Source organism: Odocoileus virginianus, chromosome 2 (assembly GCF_023699985.2).
Source record: "Odocoileus virginianus isolate 20LAN1187 ecotype Illinois chromosome 2, Ovbor_1.2, whole genome shotgun sequence".
NCBI classification, from domain to species: domain Eukaryota; kingdom Metazoa; phylum Chordata; class Mammalia; order Artiodactyla; family Cervidae; genus Odocoileus; species Odocoileus virginianus.
This window is the reverse complement of record NC_069675.1, coordinates 98,070,733-98,092,079: the sequence shown is the minus strand read 5'-3', so window position 1 is coordinate 98,092,079 and position 21,347 is coordinate 98,070,733. Positions and strand designations below refer to the sequence as shown.

General features: G+C 44.3%; 1 protein-coding gene across 14 annotated transcripts in view; it reads left to right on the top strand.

Annotated features, from left to right (window-relative positions):
* Window positions 1-21,347, top strand: part of TSC1 (TSC complex subunit 1) — a 47,687-nt gene that overhangs the window by 7,259 nt on the left and 19,081 nt on the right. For 7 of the 14 annotated variants that reach the window (XM_070454946.1, XM_020910958.2, XM_070454907.1 and 4 more), the window contains 7 exons: window positions 1,693-1,755; window positions 8,520-8,704; window positions 12,802-12,905; window positions 14,013-14,165; window positions 16,332-16,476; window positions 17,982-18,136; window positions 18,519-18,592. In XM_070454946.1, the coding sequence (XP_070311047.1) occupies window positions 8,599-8,704; window positions 12,802-12,905; window positions 14,013-14,165; window positions 16,332-16,476; window positions 17,982-18,136; window positions 18,519-18,592 (737 nt within the window). In that variant the 5' untranslated portion in view covers window positions 1,693-1,755; window positions 8,520-8,598. Of the gene's footprint in view, window positions 1-714; window positions 1,087-1,692; window positions 1,756-6,041; window positions 6,276-8,519; window positions 8,705-12,801; window positions 12,906-14,012; window positions 14,166-16,331; window positions 16,477-17,981; window positions 18,137-18,518; window positions 18,593-21,347 lie in introns of those variants that run through there. The other 7 variants (XM_020910960.2, XM_020910962.2, XM_070454939.1 and 4 more) reach the window with 3 other exon arrangements.

Sequence of the window (21,347 nt, the reverse complement as noted above, 5' to 3'; positions counted from 1 at the left end):
TGACTGTGGCTGGGCAAGCACTCCGTCTGAATGGTTTGCTTGGCCTCCTCGGAAGGCCATTCTCTGCCCAGCTCTGCACACACACTTGGAGTATGCTGCTGAGGACCGCTGGTATTGAATGCCTAGAATGTGTTCCACGAGGAAAGATAATTACCCCATCATCTGAGCATGAAGTTTTAACTGTGAGAGAGCTGCCTGACACATTGCTTCAACTTTGGCCAGGATCATATATTGAAGGGCTTGCTTCTCGGCTCTTCCGTGCTGAGTGTAATTAGGCCTATATTGTGTATGAGCTTCAGCTGCCATGTCTATGTCCCACCCTAGAATGGCTACCAAAGAAGCTGGTGAGCTCTTTGTTGACCCACACAGGGTGTATTTGCCCGTTGGGTGCCGGACACTGACATAGGCCCTGGGCGTCCACCAGTGGACCCAGCAGGTGGTCCAGTCCCTGTGGAGCTCACAGTCTAATCAGGCTGTACCTAAATGTAGTTTAAGGACCCACAGTTTAAAAAGCAAGCTGGAATGTATATATATATCATGTTAAACATGGATATTTAATATAATTCAGAAAAGAGAGCAGGAGAAGAAAATAGAAAAATGCTAGCTGTTCTCAAATATTTTACGTTTGTCATGCAGAGGGATTAGGTTGAGTTGGTGCTGTTTTGAAGGCTGAGTTCAGCTTTGTACATTTATTTAAGAAATATTCTGACTCCGAGTCATTCCGCCAGCAAGTCCCAGACTCTGTGGCAGCTGTAGGAGATACAGTGCTGAGGAAGCTCCTGTCTTTCCTTGCCTGGGACTCCTGTGCTGGTGATGGGGACATGCTCAGTAACTCATTGCACTTCTTTAATCGGGTCGTGGTCAGTGACACCAAGAAACACAGGCTACAGAGAGCATGTGCCAGGCCTGACTTGGTCTGGGCGTGAGTGGAGGGAAGCGAAGGGTTCTCTGAAGAAGCGCTTGTTCAAGTGAAGAATTTGACGGTGAAGACTGAGCTCGGGAGCAGGCAGAGGTCGGGTCTCTCGGGCATGGGGACAGCTCATTCCTGGTCCTGAAGTGGGGAGCACATGGGTCAGCTGAGAGAAGGTGAGGCTTGTGGGGCAGGGTCTCGGGGCCGGGGGGCTGATGCGGGCCCAGTACGTGCTTCATGCCCGGCGCTGTTCTTACTCCTGGGGCACCTCGGGTAGTTCCTCTGCCCCGCACCGTGCTGCGGGCTGCAAGGCAGCAGGCACCACACAGCCTCAGGAGGCAGGTGCCGTGACTCTTCTCTCCGTACGGATGACAGGATTTAAGGTTAGACGTTAGAGATGTGCAATCAGTCAGCCAGAGTTACATGGCTGCTCAGTGGTGGAGCCTGGGTTTTTCTACTCCGAGCTCTAATTCTAGAGCCTGTCCTGCCCGTGCATTTACTGCCCACTCATTTATAGCTCTAATAAAGACAGTTAACAAAAGGCAGACTTCACAAGTTCAGCGCAATATAAAGAATTTTCCCGCAGCCAGCTGTTCAGAAATGTAGATGGGGAGAGGCCCATGCACCCAGTGATTCCGAGTGTTCATTCCAGCAGAAACCAGATGGCCACCTGTCGGGTGGGGTGGAGCGGGGAGCTGGTAAACCCCGACCCCCTCTGATGGCGTCTGGAATCTCACTGCAGCGTGAGATGGTGATTTACAGATACGTGTTTTTTCTTCCAGTGACCATGAAAGACACCAGGTTGACAGCACAGGAAACTGAAGTACTAATTATCCCCAGAACAGGTAAGGTGTAAAGTCAGCGCAGCGGCTGGGGGGAAGGTAGGGGAGAACCATTTATCTTGTCTGTGGTTGCACTGGTGCAGAGAGGTTTCTTTGCATTCAGGATGTAATGTTGATGGTTTTAGCTATTTGCCAGTAACTGGACCTTCTGTGCCGTGAAGTAGTTAGTCAAATTACTGGTAATTTATTAACGGCTTATTCAGTGCTAGGCATGGTGTTAAGTGCATTCTGTGGTTATTTATTTTCCTCTTCACAGCCATACTTTTGGTGTGTCTTCATTTTGCAGATAAGGAATTGGGCTCCAAAATGTTATGTAATTTTCCTAAGGTTGTATAGCTGGTACTTGGTGTACCCGCGACTCAAATCATCTCTGTTGAACAGCAAAATTTGGTTTTAACCACTAAATAAAATTGAACCCTGAGTGTTTGAGCAAGCCATTTAACTAGCACAGAGGTTCTCAACCCTGGCTGTGCCTTAAAAACCGACATGGGTCTATAAAAACAAACCAGATGTACTGTCTGGACCTCGCCCCTTAACCTGCTCTGGAGTGAGTCCTGGGCTTCAAGATTTGTAGCCTCTCCAGGTTATTCTAGTGAAAGAACTAGGCTGAGGACCCCTGAGCTAATGAGTTAGCATTTACATCTTAACATGGCTTTATCTATTACTTGTCTTAATCAGTTTTTTGGGGATGAGATGTATGATGTCGTGGTTTCTAGGAGTTGGAGCATTCTCAGAGTCCTAGAATATATCCTTCCTACATATCCTGGCTCTGTCATGTCTGTGGCTAGGAGTGTAGCCTGAGTGGCCTGAGTGATCCCTGAGCAAGATTTTGAGTTTAGAGGCAGGCATGCTCAGTGCAGCAGCTTTCTATCTGCAGGAAGGGCATAGGGAAGATGGGAAGTCTGCTGTCTTTGTACACAGACGGCTAGTGGGGTTCATCTGATGCTGCCCTGGTTGCCCTTTGCTGCATTGTCACTGTCTGCCTCATCTTACCTCATAAGAATTACGAAATAAGGTGAGGATTTTTGCCTTAAAGCTTGCTGTCTGTTCACAAACAGGGTCTTAATACAGATTGTAGACTCACAAGAAGGTGGAAGAAGCATTGTTCCCTTACAAGTACAGAAGACTTTCTGAGTTTGACTTTTCATTTTCAAAACAAATTTTTTTTTAAATTTATATTTATATTTGGCTCTACTGAGTCTTCACTGCTGAACGGGCTTTCTCTAGTTGTGGCAAGCGGGACTCCTCATTGTGGTGGCTTCTCTTGTTGGGGAGCACAGACTCTAGAGTGCATGGGCTTCAGTAGTTGTGGCTCATGGGTTCAGTTGCCCAGCAGCATGTAGAATCTTCTGGACCAGGGGTCAAACCTGGGTCCCCTGCACTGACAGGTGGTTCTTAACCTTGGACTAGTGGTGCAAGGAGGTCCCATTTTTCACGCATTTCGTGTGTACTTCACCCTGTCCATTGTCGGAAGGCCACTGAATATGTATTTGAACCCAGTGTCAGATGGTTCTGTTCATATCCTCGAGGCCCACGCTGAATGTTACACATCAGAAATCACAGACTGTATTAAATATTTTTCAGTATTGCACTTGTTTTAAATTTCAGTAGTCATATTGTTAAAGTTTGAAATTTTAATGTAGGAAAAGTACTTGGTCAGCACCGTCAGCTGCTGGATTGCTCCTGTGTTAGCACAGGTGTGATACCAGAAAGATGTTCTTCTTCAGCTGCCACTTTTAGTCCCATCACTAACTGTGGACAGGTAGAACGGAATTCAGGAGAGTTTCTGGTAAATTATGTTTTAGAAGGAACCTGTACCTGGGATTCATAGCTTGGTCAAGCCTCAAGGATCCTTTATCTTAAAGCCACCTTAACAATTATTGACAACCTATGTCAGTCATCTTGAAAAGCTTTTTGTTTAAATTTTTAGCCCCCATAGACACAAAATACAAGACAAAAACAACAAGAAATTGTCTTCTGATAACAGTTTTATAAAATCTGTTTTGAAATTTTTGATTAGTGAGTATAAAGTGTGTTTGAGTATTTCATTTTTTTCTTAACATTTTTTTTTCATATTCTTTATGTTTGACTTGAAGATTATTTATCGTGGGTATTGTTGACTGTGATTTGGGGTTTTATTTGCGTGTTTTAAAATTTAGGTAACAAGCTGGCATTTTATTTTTAATTCACCTTCACAAGACATGTAGTGTTCCCAAATTCAACTTTTTCTTGAAAGACTACAAATTAGGGTTACAAATTAAATGAAGTTATTAAGTGATTATTTTTTATAATAAATTAAAAATTCTATAAAAGTTAGAATTAAAATATACTTTAATTTCTGTCATGTAGCCAAGTATTGTTAAAAGTTTTATAAACATTTGGCTCAAGGAATAACTACTGTTATTTGTAAAGCTATGTAGTGAACCTACCTTGTTGATATTCATTAATATATTTAACTGTTTGAAAGTCCTTATTTTCAAACATAAAAATCATATTAACTGAAGCTTTTATTTTTAATAATAATAAATGAATAAATATTGCATTGAGGAATTTCAACTTGTAAAACACAAAGCTTAGACGTTTCATCTAGAATGTTTCCCCTTTGTTCCGACGTTAACAGTAATCCTAAATGCTTGCCTGTCCACATTACAGACGTTGTGTGGATTATGTATGATGGTAACATTAACATGTCCTGCTGGTCACGCATACACAGTCAGGGGTCCCAGAAATGCTGCTAAAGTGGGTGATTGACCGTTCACCTTTCAGTCCTACAGACCAAGGCCACAGCCAGATTTGGACCAAAAATAGAAGCTAAAGTCAAACTTTGTTAAATCCCTCTTTTCCATGCTTGTTGAGACCATGCTAAGTGTTCTGTTTGATCACACCTGGTTACCAGTGTAGAGGTTCAGTCTGGTTGATTCAGAAGTAGTGACTTAGAACCCCCCTGTTGCTTTAGATGGGGTGGTCTGGGAGGCCTCTCCAAGACGGCGACGTTTTGAGCAGAGGCTTGAAACCGACAGCAACACGAGGATCTGGGAGAAAAGCACCCCAAGGACGGAGGCAGCAGCAGGTGCAGAGGCCTGAGCAGGGCGCTGTTTGCCTGAGCTTCAGAAGCCTGGGACTCGAGCAGGGGGTGGCAGGGTGCGGTGAAGCAGGCCGGGGGCAGTGGCACTTCACAGCCGCTCGGTCAGGTGTGCCTGGCAGCCGCAGGGGAGCTGACTCTTGTGAGCTCCATGGGGAGCCGCTGGGTGATTTTACATGGGAACAGTGGAGTCTGATTTCCCTGTTTCAGCATCTTGGTGGTGTAGGGGAGAGGAGTGATGGAGACTGCTGGTCCCTTGTCTTTAAAGGGACACGATTGGGGCTCGGACTGGGGTGAAACAGAAGGGGAAGTCAGTGGGCTTGCCAGCGGATTAGATGTGAGCGTTAGAGTGGTGGACGAGTCAAGGATGTCACCTAGACGTCAGTGTAGACTGATGGTTGTGCCTGTTACTGAGGTCCAGGAAGCTGGCAGAGGGACAGGTTTTGGGGTGGGGAGTGTGTATTGAAAGTCATGACTCCCTAATATAAACAACATCATTGATAGCACTGTACTGTGCTGTGTGACCCCCAACGGTAATAGTAAACTAAAACAAAATGTTGCTTTGGTGTGTAGGATACAGAAATGTATGGACTTGGATACTGAACTCTCGGCTTCTCCCATCTCCTGTTCCTATGCATGGTTACTTCCGAAATGGAAGCAAGACTTTCATGGCGAAAGCGATGCCTGATGAGCCTGTGGTGCTAACCTCTCAGTGACTTTTCCCTTGTCTCCTCTAGGCTGTCAAGTGTGTTTAACACGTGTGCAACTCACCCACTCCCACCACATCCAGCTGGTCCCTTCCCTCCCTTCTGTACGCATTGAACCGTGTCCATTTCCTGCTCATGTGTGTCTGGTTCTTCATGGCACATGCTAAGTCTTTCTTCCCTACTTAGCACCCTGCACTTAACCCCTCAGGAAATATTTGAATAAGTTTAAAAATGAGAGATATTACAGTCATGGAACTAATTCCAAAGGCTTATGATTGAACTCCCGAGAGGGCTTTTTAGAATGTCAAAAATCCTCGAACTTGAGGCACTTAAGTGAAAAATCCCACAAAAAGCCCATGATTTATATTTTTCCTGGGGATTAGAAAAATATGATTGAAAGGTAGAATTTTAGAACTGAGGAGACAAGCAACAAAAGCTTGTTGGCAAAAAAATGCACGAGTGTATTTTAGACTAAAACATTATTTTTGCTTTCTGTAAAGCACTTGGAAAGAGTAGCCTCCAGAAATCAGACTTTATACCTAAATTACAATCTGAAAAACAAGTGAGGTGGTCCGTGACGGTCAGCCCTGAGGACCGCCAAGTTGACTGGATGGGCGCCATCTTTGTTTAGTCACTCTGCTCCGGGCTGCCTGCATTTGGAGGAGCAGCTCTGACACGACTGTCTTCTGAGCACACAAAAGACAGACTCAGGAGCCTCACTAGCCTGAGACAAGGTAAGCATCCGCCTTACTGGCATGAAACCAAACTTAGGGCCAAATACATTTAAGTCTAAGAATCATTTGTGAGTTACCCGAAGTAGAAATGAATGTGGGGATCAGCTTGACAAATGTGCTGTTAAAGTCATTTTGAAAGTGGTGACCCAAAGGTTGTCATCAGCATTCATAATGATGATACGTGAGTACCACTCAGTGAGTGTTTATTTTGCCAGGTACTGTGCTTAACTGTGTGATATAGGTTACCTCATTTAATCCTCTCGATGGACAATAAACCCGGACAGGCTGGCATTATCTTCACTTGTAAATTTAATTTAATCCAACTTACAATAAGGTGAAATTTGTTTCTGTTTTCAGCTTTGAACTTTTATAGTGAAACCTTACTGGTTATGGTCTCATATTTCTGAGTCCTTTGAAATGACTTCCTTTATGATTTACCTGTCAGATTTATACTTATGTAAATATAAATTTGTATTATACTTGTAACATACAGTATGCTTTCTATATCGATATTTGCTATCAAAAATTCATTTGTATGTTTTAATTGATCTTTCTGGCTAATGAATTTCTGATTTATCAAGAGAAAAATCAGTGAATATCACCAGGTTGTAATTAAACAAGAGCATAGATAATAATAAGTTAATACTCACCAGTTTCAGGGGTCATTGCTCCTTTAAATTTGGCATTCTAGTAGGAGGAGCTTAACTCATCATTAGCACAGTTTTGCCTTAGTGTGGTGTTTCTCAAATGGGGCTTATCTACCCTTGAAAGAATTATTCTGGAGTGCTTATTAAAATGAAAATTCCTGAGTCCACAATTCAGTTCCAAAATGGGCCGAGAAAGTTAGATCTCAGGTGATTTTAATACATACTGAAGCCTGAGAACTGTTCCTTTTTTTAAGTATGTATTTTTATTTATTTATTTTTAATTGGCCATGCTGGGTCTTAGTTGAGGCATGCAGGATCTTTAGTTGTGGCATGTGGTGTCTAGTTCACTGACCAGTGATTAAACCTGGGCCCCCTGCATTGGGAGCACAGAGTCTTAGTCACTGGACCGCCAGTCCCAGAACTGTTATTTGAGCTTATTCAAAGACAAGCAAAAACAAATTAAGAGCATATTCTAATGGCTGCAAGTGACATATACAGTTGTTGGTCTAAGAGCTGAGCCATCTAAGTTCTGCTTTACTGTGGAACCTTGGCAGAATTATTTATCCTTTTTGAATATCCATACTCTGATTTGTAAAATAAAGATAATATTTGCCTGCCTTACAGTCACTGTGATGATCAAAACCACAAGTTTAATGTCATGTTTATGGACTTAGGGTTTGAGTGAAGTACATTTGGGGTCAAATTTCAGTTCTCCCCGGTTTTGCCTCCTGCTAGCTTTGTGACACTAAGCAAATAGCTTGATCTCTGTTCCTCTCCCTGTAAAACGGGGGATAAAAGAACCAATCATACTGTAGTTATATATGGAGTATATTTGATGATGTTTGTGAAGGGTGTGCAGTGCCTGTCTAAGAAATGGTAGCTGTTTTTACAAATACAGCTTTAAAAACCATAGTGGGGAGAAATGAATGATTATAAGTGTGTCTAGTGACACGTGGAGAGTGAGCTGCTTTTTTACATAAAGTGACTGCTTCACTGCCATAAAGGACTGAGCATTTGAAGGTGCGGGCTTTGCCCTGATGCCCCTGTTCATTCACACCCACTTTGCTGTAACTGGCAACATTGAAGTGTGGGATCGGTGTCTGAAATGAGGGGCATAAACTGAAAACAGAGGAACCATCCCTGGTTGAAGTCAGGTTTCGAACTCATACACTTGTGACCTAACTGGCCATACTGTCTTCTAGACACTGATGGGGTTATCAAGAAGATAGCATTCTTTCAGTTCTTCTGAAAATGGTTTACCTACTCTTTGGATCAGTGATTTGAAGCCTAAACCCAAGGTAGAATCAGCAGTAATTAATAAAACTTCGATTTAGTCCTGTTACTAAGTTTCTGGGATGATTCCAACGGGTGTCTTTTTTTTTTTTTAATAATTAGGTTTCTCTCTGTTGCATTGCCTAGAACTCCTCTTCATAAATTTGTCAAGAACCCCGTTATTTACACTCCTTAGCTTCTTTTATCAACAGTGTTCTGGACAAACTTCACTGCTTTGAATACATGCGCAGTTTGTCTGGCAAGTAGGTTTTTGTGGGGGGAAATGGGGCCATTTTACCACAGCATTCCTCTTCTTTTTTTTCAGTCTGGCAGTGGCAGCGATGAAGACCCTTCCAAGTCTTTGCTGCACATCCTGAAGCCGCAGAGCACACTCGTGTCAGATAATGGCCCAGCAAGCCAGCGTTGGGGAGCTGCTCTCCATGCTGGACTCCCCGCTGCTGGGTGTGCGTGACGACGTGACAGCGGTCTTTAAAGAGAATCTCAACTCTGGTAAGCCAGATCCTGCCCTGCTTAGCTACTTCATCTTCTGAAGACAGTCCTGAAAACCACCAAGAGAAGGCATACACAGGTGGATTCATTCTACATGTGTGTTAAGTTTTTGGTTGTGGAACTGTTCATAGGTTATGCACTATACACGTGCTCAGTTGCTCAGCTGTGTCCAGCTCTTTGCAACCCCATGGACTGTAGCCTGCCAGAACTCCTCTGTCCATGGAGTTTCCCAGGCAAGAACACTGGAGTGGGTTGCCATTTGCTACTCCAGGGGATCTTCCTGACCCAGGGATCAAACTCAGGTACCCTGCGTTGGAAGGCAGATTTTTACCACAGAGCCACCTGGGAGCCCATTCGCATAAACTCACACACACAGAAGTGGGGTCACACAGGGAGCCCCCCTGGCCCAGCCTTCACTGCATCAGCCAACCTCCCTGACGTCCGCCTGCACGGGCATTTCAACACAGACCCTGGGTATGTCATTTCATCTGTAAATCATATGTCATTTCTGATATGAAACATGCTTGCGTGCATACTGAGCGTGTCTCACTCTGCAACCCCACGGACTGCAGCCCACCAGGCTCTTCTGTCCATGGAATTTTTCTAGACAGGAACACTGGAGTGGGTTGTCATTTCCTCCTCCAGGGGATCTTCCTGACCCAGGGATTGAACCTGCATCTCCTGTGTCTCCTGCATTGGCGGGCAGGTTCTTTACCACTGAGCCACCTGGAATCTCTTTTTAATCACAGAAATAGAAGTTTAAACAGTACCCTTTTTTTGCTTACCAGATTGGCAGAAATCAAATATTGGTCATAGAAATGGGCACTGTTAGCAGGAGAATGAATACTTGGGCTTTACCCCTTTTGGAGTATCTGTCATTAATTAAAAGCACACGCCATTTGGTCCGCTTAAAAGAATCCATATTTCATTCACTTGAATGAAATGTGACAAAAACTTGGAAAAACCAAAGTGTCCTTCAGTAGGTGCATGACTGAACTAATAGTGGAGCCATGAGGAGAGCGAGGAGCTCGGTGCAAAGAAGGAAGCAGGTCATCGGTGCCGTTGTGGAAGGGGTCGTGACGGCAGGAAGGAAGGAGACACCTTCCGCAGCACCTTGTTGAGTGGCAGAGACACACATACACAGACTGAGGATGTCTGGATGTGGGGCTGTGTGTGCGTGATTCTGCCTGGATGAGAAGCTTTGAAAGGACAGGAACCAAACCCAAGAGTGTTTGTCTCTGGAGTCGCTCGTGAGGCCAGCGGTGAGGAAAACTGTCACTTGTGTTTTATTCACTTTCACATCATCTGAGTTGTTAACAATAGGCATGAATTATTTTTGTCACTAGAACAGTTTAAAAAAGGAGACAGTATTTCATGTGCTCTTAAGGCTACTTTTCACAATTTGTTGTGATCCACAAAGTCAAAGGCTTTAGTGTAGTCAGTGAAGCAGAAGTAGATGTTTTTCTGAAATTCTGTTGTTGTTTTTTATGATCCAGTGGATATTGGCAATTTGATCTCTGGTTCCTCTGCCATTTCTAAATCCAGCTTGAACATCTGGGAGTTCTCGATTCACGTACTGTTGAAGCCCAGCTTGGAGACTTCTGAGCATTACTAACATGTGAGATGAGTGCAATAGCGTGGTAGTTTGAACATCCTTTTGCATTGCCTTTCTTTGGGATTGGAATGAAAACTGACCTTTTCCAGTCCTGTGGCCACTGCCGAGTTTTCCAGATTTGCTGACATATTGAGTGCAGCACTTTCACAGCATCGTCTTTCAGGATTTGAAATAGCTCAGCTGGAGTTCCATCACCTCCACCAGCTTCGTTTGTAGTGATGCTTCCTAAGGCCCACTTGACTTCTCACTCCAGGATGTCTGGTTCTAAGTGAGTGATCGCACCATTGTGGTTGTTGGGGTCATTAAAATCTTTTCTGTATAGTTCTTCTGTGTATTCTTGCCGCCTCTTCTTAATATCTTCTGCTTCTGTTAGGTCCATACTGTTTCTGTCCTTCATTGTGCCCATCTTTGCCTGAAATGTTCCCTTGGTATCTCTGATTTTCTTGAAGAGATCTCTAGCCTTTCCCATTCTGTTGTTTTCCTTTATTTTTTTGCATTGATCACTGAGGAAGGCTTTCTTATCCCTCCTTGCTATTCTTTGGAACTCTGCATTCAGATGGGTATATCTTTCCTTTTCTCCCTTGCCTCTCACTTCTCTTCTTTTCACAACTATTTCTAAGGCCTCGTCAGATAGCCATTTTGCATTTCTTCTTCTTGGGGTTGGTTTTGATCACTGCCTCCTGTACAGTGTCACGAACCTCCGTCCATAGTTCTTCAGGCACTCTATCAGATCTAATCCCTTGAATCTATTTGTCATTTCCACTGTATAATCATACAGGATTTGATTTAGGTCATACTGAATGGTCTAGTGGTTTTCCCTGCTTTCTTCAATTTAAGTCTGAATTTTGCAGTAAGGAGTTCATGATCTGAGCCACAGTCAGCTCCCAGTCTTGTTTTTGCGCACTGTATAGAGCTTCTTCATCTTCGGCTGCAAAGAATATAATCAGTCTGATTTCGGTATTGGCCATTTGGAGATGTCCATGTGTAGAATTGTCTCTTGTGTTGTTGGAAGAGGGTGTTTGCTGTGACCAGTGTGTTCTCTTGTCAAAACTCTGTTCACCCTTGCTCTGTTTCATTTTGTACTCCAAGGCCAAACATGCCTGTTACTCCAGGTATCTCTTGACTTCCTGCTTTTGCATACGGTAAAGCATCTGCCTACAATGCGGGAGACCCGGGTTCAATCCCTGGGTCAGGAAGATCTCCTGGAGAAGGAAATGGCAACCCACTCCAGTATTCTTGCCTGGAAAATCTCATGGACTGAGGATCCTGGTAGGCTACAGTCCATGGGGTCGCAAAGAGTTGGACAGGACTGAGTGACTTCACTTCCCCTATCATGAAAAGGACATCTTTTCTGGGTGTTAGTTCTAGAAGGTCTTGTAGATCTTTATAGAACCATTCAACTTCAGATTCTTTGGCATTAGTGGTTGGGACATAGACTTGGATTTCTGTGATGTTGAGTGGTTTGCCTTGGAAACGAACAGAGATCATTCTGTCATTTTTGAAACTGCATCCAAGTACTGCATTTTGTACTCTTTTGTTGACTGTGATGGTTACTCCATTTCTTCTAAGGGATTCTTGCCCACTGTAGTAGATATAATGGTCATTTGAATTAAATTCGCCCATTCCAGTTCATAGTTCACTGATTCCCATCACTCCATGGCAAATAAGTGGGGAAACATTGGAAACAATGACAGATTTTATTTTCTTGGGCTCCAAAATCACTGCAGATGGTGACTGCAACCCATGAAATTAAAAGACGCTTGCTCCTTGGAAGTAAAGCTATGACAAACCTACACAGCATATTGAAAAGCAGAGACATTACTTTACGCAAAGATGTGTTTCTAGTCAAAGCTATGATTTTTCCAGTAGTCATGTATGGATGTGAGAGTTGGACCATAAAGCTGAGCACCAAAGAATTGATGCTTTTGAACTGTGGTGCTGGAGGAGACTCTTGAGAGTCCCTTGGACTTCAAGGTGATTAAACCAGTCAGTCCTAAAGAAAATCAGTCCCTGAATATTCATTAGAAGGACTGAAGCTGAAGCTCAATACTTCATCCACTTAATATGAAGAATTGGAAAAGACCCTGATGCTGAGAAAGATTGAAGGCTGGAGGAGAAGGGGACGACAGAGAATGAGATGGTTGGATGGCATCACCAACTCAATGGACATGAGTCTGAATAAGCTCCCAGAGTTGGTGATGGACAGGGAAGCCTGGCGTGCTGCAGTCCATGGGGTTGCAAAGAGTCAGACATGACTGAGCAACTGAACTGAACTATGGCTACTTAGGCATATAAACTTGACATTATCCTGTTGTTAAACCTAAATTCATTTTAGAAAGCAGAAATACAACACTTAATGTAACTGTGGGTAGTGTATGAAGAAACATTCTCTGGATTTTGTTACTGGCAACTATTAATATTTGAGGTAAGTTTAGAATGTTAGAGGAAATAACTATTATAAACAGTCCTTTTCTTTCTTTAGACCGTGGTCCCATGCTTGTGAACACCTTGGTGGATTATTACCTGGAAACCAACTCTCAGCCTGTATTGCACATCCTGACTACCTTGCAAGAGCCCCATGATAAGGTACCTGCTGGGTGCTGAGTGGCCCCTTCTCCGGGGGCCGTGACCGCATCTGTGTAGCCCCAGTGCCCGGCCTGTTTGGAGCTCACTCCTTCCACTTCCTTGTGCCACTGATGCTGCTGCTCCCAGATTGTAACTACACATACAAATAGTCGTCAGGACTTTTGTTTCCTGAAAAGGTTTCAAAATACAACATATTTCAGAGGCCTTCAAAGATCTTGCTCTCAGAAGAAATCCTGTGATCCTAAGCTATAATTTTACAGTGACGATGATCCATAAGGTACCCATCTTTAAACACGTGCTCTGAGTAGGGTTTTTAGACTTTTAATCCATATGGCGAAAGCTGTAAGTCTGGTACCTCATGGGGCTAATTGCCTAGTGCTCTTTCCAAGCACCAGGTACTTGGAAGGCTCCTTTATGTTTTGTTTTTGCTTTTATTTTTGTTGATGGTAAATAGCTAACAAAGCATTGCAGTTGCACATTTTGATTTGTCTTGAGTTTGTGTGTACTGGTGATTTACTTAACTGGGATTTGAAGGCCTTGCCACTGTCTGCCTTTTATAGTACATCTTCGGTGGGGGGTTTTTTGTTTGTTTTGTTTTGTTTCCACTCTGGGCTGAATTTTAGCTTCTCCTGCTACCTGAGTTAGATCTGGGGCCAAACAATGAAGGCAGGGCCCTGGTAGCAATAAGTAGCTGCTTCCAGCAGGATCCCCTGAAGCTTCAACAGCCTCCACTTATTAGAACAGTGGTTACTCTAAGAAATGGCCTATTTGTATTTCAGAAAGAGGGCCTACAGAGGAGTCTCCTTCCCACTTACAGACCTGTATTGTGGGGACTTTTTTTTCAGGAGTTGCAGACTGTCTGCCCTCTCTGAGGACTGCTGCAACACAACAGTGTGTTTGTTTGCGTGGCTTTAAAAACACCTTGAGTTTGATCTCTTTACCTGCATGACCCTTTTTTACATCCAAGTGACGACTCGAGAGACTGGAGTTGGTCACTGTTGCCTCTCCTTGTGTGTACTTCATGTACTCACATGAGTGTTTCCCTGGGGTCCCTTGACTTTGCCCAGCTTTACTGAGATCAGTTCTCTTGTTCTTGTGCATATTCAGCACCTCTTGGACAAAATGAATGAATACGTGGGCAAGGCCGCCTCTCGGTTATCTGCCCTCTTGCTACTGGGCCACGTCGTGAGGCTGCAGCCGTCGTGGAAGCATAAGCTCTCTCAAGCACCTCTTTTGCCTTCTCTACTAAAATGTCTCAAGGTATGATGTTTGTAAGGATTTGCGAGAAATAGCTTCATCATATAATTTCTGAAATTCTAAGTACCTTAAAACAAGCCAGCTAGATTTTAACTTTGAGAGTTTAAAAACTTCTGGGCACTTGGTTCTTCTTGTAAAACACAGTACAAACTTGGCACTTAGTTAACTCTCAGTGCATCACTGTGTCTAGTGCAGTTACATGTGGTCCAGGCAAATATGGTCACTTTTCGGTCAGATTGGTTCAACAATATGCTATCCCAGCCCTCTCTGATTTCATCATTGTCTAGCCTTTCCTCAGTTAGAAATGTACTGGTTTGTCTTGAGGGAATCCCTATTTCTGCGTTCTCTTTTGGCTAAAAGCAAGATGGCTACGACTTTTAACTATTTAGGAGCAGGTCTGGTTGCAGCTGTAACTGAGGTTTTTTGGTAGAAGCCCTACCAGATTGCGTTCTGCTTTTTCGCACTCAGCTTAGTGCACTTTTCTGCAGAGTCAAAACCTAAGTAGAACACTATGGTTTTAGTTTTGACCGTGGCGTATTGAAACACTTAGGGCGTTTGTTTAATCTGTTGTAGTTCCTGGACTTGTTTCCTGCCTATAAAACAGGGAAACATGGGTAATGTGAGCTGCGCGTGCCTCCCAGAGACGTGAGGCTGTCCAGTAGTGTTTGTTCCAGGATGGCCACGCCTTTGGAGGCATCTGCCACAGCACCGTGCAAGTTGAGTTTTGTCTGTGCCAGCAAAGGGCAGCTGTTTACCCTCCCCAGAGGTGGGTCTCAGGGAGTCACGGTGGCAGGGTGGCATGAAGATGCACGTCTAATGTTAAGGAAAAGCAGGAGCCACTTCAGCAGCTTAATTTTTTTTAATGAATGGATTGATGAGAATATAATGTGATTTTTAGGCACACTGTTTAGTTCAGATTAAAGAATACTTAACCTTTTCCAAAAGAATAAGCCTTGAAAATTACTTACAAACTGTTAACCCAAGCTTTCAGTTAGGATGTTTTGTTAGTGTTTTTTTTTTTTTTAAGTCAGAACTCATTACAGATTATTGATTCTCCTATCAGTATTTTTATGTTTTTCCTATTAGATATCTGCCATAACAGATGGCTTGGTGCTTGATGTAAAAACTAAATCTATTTAAAACTTTATTTCCAGGTTCTTTCCTGGTGGTCCAGTGGCTGGGACTCCATGCTCCCAATGTGGGGGGCCCAGGTCCAGACCCTGGTTGGGAGACTAGATCCCACATGCCACAGCTAAGCGTTCTCATGCCACAGCTAAAAACCCTGCATGCTGCAGCTAAAGACTGCACATGCTGCAATTGAGACCCGGCACTACCAAATAAATAAATTCATATTTATTTAAAAAAAAAAAAAAAAACCAAAGTTTATTTCCAGACTCAAAGGTCCTTTTTTTGAGGAATAATGAATGTTCTAACCTGCATGGAAGTCTTTTGTTTAATATCTTGTTGCTTCAATCTGAATTCCAGTTACTTGGCAGACGTTGATAATTCAATTATGGGTCAGGTGAGCCGCTATAGCTAGTCTGAGGTGATTTATTATTCGTTGGTTATTAAGTTCAGTTAGTCTAAATTTATATGACTTGATGTTTAAACTGTAGACGTGGTCAGAGGTCACCGTTATCTTTTTTACTTGCTGGTCTCTAAATACTGCTGTGAAGGTGAGCCGTTAAGAAGATTTGTTAGTGCTATACTAATTTCTTGTTAAGTTATACTTCTGTTATGATCCTTTAGAAATAGAGAATGACTTGTCGATATATATGGGTCTTTTTAACTGACTTTTAAAGAGTAAGTACTTCATAATTTGGTTGAATGAACAAGAATAGCAACATTTCTTTGTTCTGTTCAGAAGCAGTTTGTGCTTCCTGCCAAGGGCTGTTTATAGCGCGTCGGCAGTGTCTGGGCTTGGGGTTTCCTCAGCCGTGTTGACGCCCTGCCTGGGATGCGTGTGGTGCCTGAGTGCGGCCCCCCAGACGCGGCCTGGTCGAGCTGGTCCTCAGCGGCTGGCGGCTGAGTGTGCTTCAGTGCTGTGCCCCCAGCACCCTGAGGGGAGGATACGCCCGCGCCGGTGTTCTCGCTTGAGCGCCTCTGAGTGCGGATCTCCTGCTGCATGTCTGACAGCTGTCTCTCCCCGCCCGGCCCCCCTCCCGGCAGACGGACACCGACATCGTCGTCCTCACTACAGCGGTGCTGGTGCTGGTAACCATGCTCCCGATGATCCCCCAGTCGGGGAAGCAGCACCTGCACGATTTCTTTGATGTTTTTGGCCGTCTTTCGTCGTGGTGCCTGAAGAAACCAGGTAAAGATCCCCTCCTGTGCCTGTCATGCTGCACCAGGTGAGTGCTTGTGTGAGTGATGAGCAGGTTATGTGCTGGAAGAAAAGGACGGGTAGAATCCTGGAGCTTGAAATGGTTGGTTGTCACCAGCCAGGGAGGGAATACCTCAGGTATTTTTCACCAGGGGCACAGATAAGAAGCAAGACAGAGACTTCCCTGATGCTTCAGTGGCTAAGACTCCGAGCTTCCAGTGCCAAGGGTGTGGGTTCAATCCCTGGTCATGAAACTTAGATCTCACATGCCAAGAAATTAAAAAAAAAAAGCATGACTGTTGAGATTCTATTCTTATTTTGTTGGCTTAAGAGGATTAGTTGTCAGAGAAACTGAGTGGTGGGTACAACTTCGTGATTTTCCGTAAACTGAAAAACAGCTTAAATCTGTGTTGCAGCAGTATGGGACTATGCTTGTGGGACATGTTTGTCCTCCTCTTGGTCTGTAGTGACAGAGCACAAGCTTCTGGTTCAGAGAACTCGTCCGTCCTAAGTGTGGAAGGAGGAGAGAGAACACGGCTGGTCCTGATGAGTGTTCTAGTTTTTAGTACAGGGGGATTTTGTTTCTACATCAACAGGCAGTACAGCTCTATCAGAATGATTCAGAAGCTGTAAACATGTGAACTTTGGGATCTTTTGGTCCTCCCAGCATGAGATGTTCACATGGAAAGAATGAAATGTGTAAGGCCTGGGAAGTGGAACACTGTGGCTTCTCCTACCGCATTAAGGAACAAGCCCGAGGCCTGGATGATGTCGGCTTGTCTAGTAGGCTCTTCTTGGGGAGGAAGGAGTGGCCTGTCCTTTGTATTAGAGGAGCATTATGCATACCGTTGGGATTTTCCATAGGGTCTGGGTAAGGCTAGATGAATTAAATTTTCCATTTCTCCCACTCTTAGCTCTTTAAGCTAATTTCAGATAGTAGTTTTTCACGCTGTAGTTACAAATCTGCATAGCTAAGACTACGAACTGATTTTAAAAGGTTCTTACACATTCATTCCACAAATATATGAATGCCTGTTATGCAGCAAGCCCAGTGAGAACACTCAGGGCGCAGAGGTGAGTGAGCTGGTGCTGTTCATGAGGTGTGTACTGAACCGGGCTGTGGAGACAACATGTGGACAGCTTGCCAGGGATATTCCTGTAAAGGTGCTTCAGTATCACAGTCCTGGGGTCCTTGTTCAGGGGTTCCTAGAGAGGAGGGCAAGGGTTAGATCAGTGCAAGCCTCTGTGGGTCACTCCAAGTAGATGAGAGTTTATTCAGAGGCCACAGGAGCCACCCATGGATTTCAGACTGGTGTCCGGTGTGGTCAGATTTGGGTTTTGGAAAACTGCTCTTTACTTACTGTCTTTGGGGCGAGGCGGGAGCACACATGTGCAGAAAGTCCCACTGGCGTCCCGTTGGCAGCCTGTGCTCCTGTCTGTCTGCACACACATGTCCCATGTCCGCCTAGGAGCCCCCTCAGTGGATTTCTTTTTAGGCCACGTGACGGAAGTCTATCTCGTTCACCTCCACGCCAGCGTGTACGCTCTCTTCCATCGCCTGTATGGGATGTACCCTTGCAACTTTGTCTCCTTTCTGCGTTCTCACTACAGCATGAAGGAAAACCTGGAGACTTTTGAAGAAGTGGTCAAGGTAAGTGAACACCATTTATTTGCCACTTAGTGTACTGTAGAGATCGACTGCATTTGTATGTTTTGTATTAAATGTTAGGGAAATTTTGAAAAGAAATTCAACCTTCTCCCTGTCTTGCCCACTGCCCTCAGCCCTGGTAACTACAAATCTATTTTTTGCCTTTATAGGACTTGCCTGTCCTAAATATTTCATGCTTATGGAGTCATATAATATGTGGTTTTTTTGTTAATGGCTTCTTTCACTTAATGTAATGTTTTAAGATTCATCCATGTTGTGGCCTGTGTCAGTATTTCATTCCTTTGTATTGTCAAATAACATTATATTGTGTAGAAATACAACAGAATTTAAGCCTTTTATAACTTGTCAACCCAAACTCTTTTAGCCAATGATGGAGCATGTGCGAATTCACCCGGAATTAGTGACTGGATCCAAGGACCATGAACTGGACCCTCGAAGGTATAGAAACTGAACTAGTGACAGAATTTCATAGACTCATTTGAGAAACTGAACATGTGATCTCAGAGATGTCCCTTTTGAGGTGTTATTGGAGAAGACAGGTTTTCCTGTTTATTTCGTTTTAAAGGACTTGCACGGTGAAGCATTTTGCGTGCATGAGTCTAAGACATACCGCTCACTGACAGAGGAGGAGGTTGCATTGCAGGTGCCTGTCCTGGAGAACCCCAGAGGGCTGGGGGCTCAGTGGTCTGTGCTCGTGCAAGGCGAGCGCTGATGGGTGTGGTTGGAAGCAGGCATACTGTGCGGAGCCTGGATGTTGAGTGGTCGGATTCCCCCGGTCGCTTTCTCCATCCTGCTTAGCCAGGTGACTGCCGTCCTCCATGGGGCCTGGTGGAAGTGCCCAGTTTTAACCTCTGGAGAAGTGGAACCTGCCAGCCTCCTTGGTTGAGAATGTCAAGCATGGTGGAAGGTGGAGCTGAGTCATGACGGGAAAGAAGGGAATGAGGTGAAACCCTGCACCCCAAGCTGTGGGGGGCTCAGCTTTTCCCCTGCTGCTCTCTGGCTGCTCCCAGGCAGGGAGTCGATGCCTTTTGGAGGAAAAGTGGTCCTCGGATATTGATGTTTGAGGATCTCCCCCTGAGAAAGATGACTCACTGCCTGATCACCACAGCAAATCTCAGATCTCCACAAGCCCTCCCTCTGCTACACAGACCTTTTATGTGAGCAACTTACTGTGAGATACATGTAGAGGAGCTTAGAAAATGTGTAAGAAAAGTTAATAGTAATCTGCGGATGCTTGTGTAGACACCACTTTAAAAAAAATGCAACGGTACCCTCTCTAGTTGCAGTCATCTCTGTCCCTGTTCCCTGTCTCACCTCAGAGACAACTGCTGTTCTTGCTTTCATTTTAATTATTCTCTTACGTTAAAAAAAAAAATTTATTTTATTTTTTGGTTGCAGTGGGTCTTTGTTGCTGTGCACAGGCGTTCTCTAGTTGCAGCGAGCGGGGCTACTCTCTGTTGTGGTGCGTGGGCTTCTCATTGTGGGGGCTTCTCTTGTTGCAGAGCACGGGCTCTAGAGCATAAGGGCTCAGTAGTTGTGGCTCGTAGGCTTAGTTGCTCCATGACGTGTGGAGTCTTCCCAGATCAGAGATTGAACCCGTGTCCCCTGCATTGGCAGGCGAATTCTTAACCACTGTACCACCAGGGAATTCCTCTCTTTTATGGTTTGACCACATGTGTTGTTTCATGTTGAAAGGAGGCAAAGTCTGGCCTTGGGAAAGGCAGTCTTGTCACCATGAGATGAAGGTTCCCAGGAGGTGAGAGGAGGAGCCGAGGGAGGAGAACGCACGGCTTGCCCTCGTTAGGGCATCTGGTCTGAGCAGCGGCGAGGGCCAGGCCCTGAGTGTGGGCCGAAATGTGGCGGGGGGCGGAGACTGCCGCATGTGCACTGCGGCAGCTTCTGGGTGTAGCTCAGAGCAGAGTCCTTCTGTGGGATGAGATGGACGTCCTTAGCTAATCCAGGGAGAGTAGGAACTTCATTAGTGTATTCATTAGTGTGTTCATTCACGACAAGCTAAGTACCAGCAAGTTATCTAGGCCAGGGTCACCTAGACGCTCTGTCCCTCTGTTGGAAAGATGGTTCGGTGGCAGCAGAAACCTTAGTGAGGCCTGCACACGCCTGTCTCTCTGCGTGCGTTCTGATCTCAGCAGTCATCTTCTGTGCCTCATGCGTGGCCGCCATGTGCCTCTCACCTGTGCATGTTCTCCCATTTCCTCTATCTCATGCCTTCTTTCTGGGTTCACTCCTGTTTTCGTGGGATTTTAGAGAAAGAACGCTGTTTTCTGTGTGGGTACACATGTCTGGGTTGGGAGTCATTCAGTTTGAAGGCATCATTCCATTGCTCCTTTGCCGCCAATGCTGCTGTTGAAATCCAGAGACATTCTCATTTCTGATCATCTGTGTTTACTGTCTTCTCTCTGCTCTCAGAATACTCTCAAACTTCCTAGTGATGTCCCTTGCCGTGAATCTGTTCTCATCTTTCAGTCTGGAAGCTTTTATCTTTAAATGCTAGGAAATTTTCTGCAAATATATTGTGCTTGATTTCTTTTCCTCGACTATCTCCGTCTTTCTTTCTAGAACTCTTAATGTTCTGATTGAGACTTCCTGGAGTGGTTCTCTGCTTTTCTTTGCTCTCCTGTTTTTTCTCTCTGCTCTCTTGTCCTACTTCCTAAAGATTTTATTGTCTTTAGCTCCTAATCCTTCTGTATTCATTTCTGCCACGTTTTCAGTACTGAAGAGCTCTTTTTAGTTCTCTGGATGCTCCCATTTTTTAAAATTGTAGCTTGTTTTTTTTTTTTTCTTTCTTTTTCATTTATTTATATTAGTTGGAGGCTAATTACTTTACAATATTGTAGTGGTTTTTGCCATACATGGATGCAGTCTCACGTTTTTGATGAGATTAATGGGAGTTTTATTTTAAGGTTTTCTTTTTCCTGTGTAGTCTGTTTTCTCTAAACTGCTCTGCTGTGCTTTTTAAAATTTTGAGGCTTTTCTGCTTGTATTTGGATCTGCTTGTATTTGGACCTACTTGTATTTGGTGATCTGCTTGTATTTGGACCTGCTTGTCTTTGGTGATCTACTTGTATTTGGATGAGGAGACTGAAAGACTCTGTTCACAAGGATGGGGCTTGTTGACTCTGTGGTTTCTTATAGGTTCTGAGCATCTGTAGGAGATACTGATATCAATATTGGT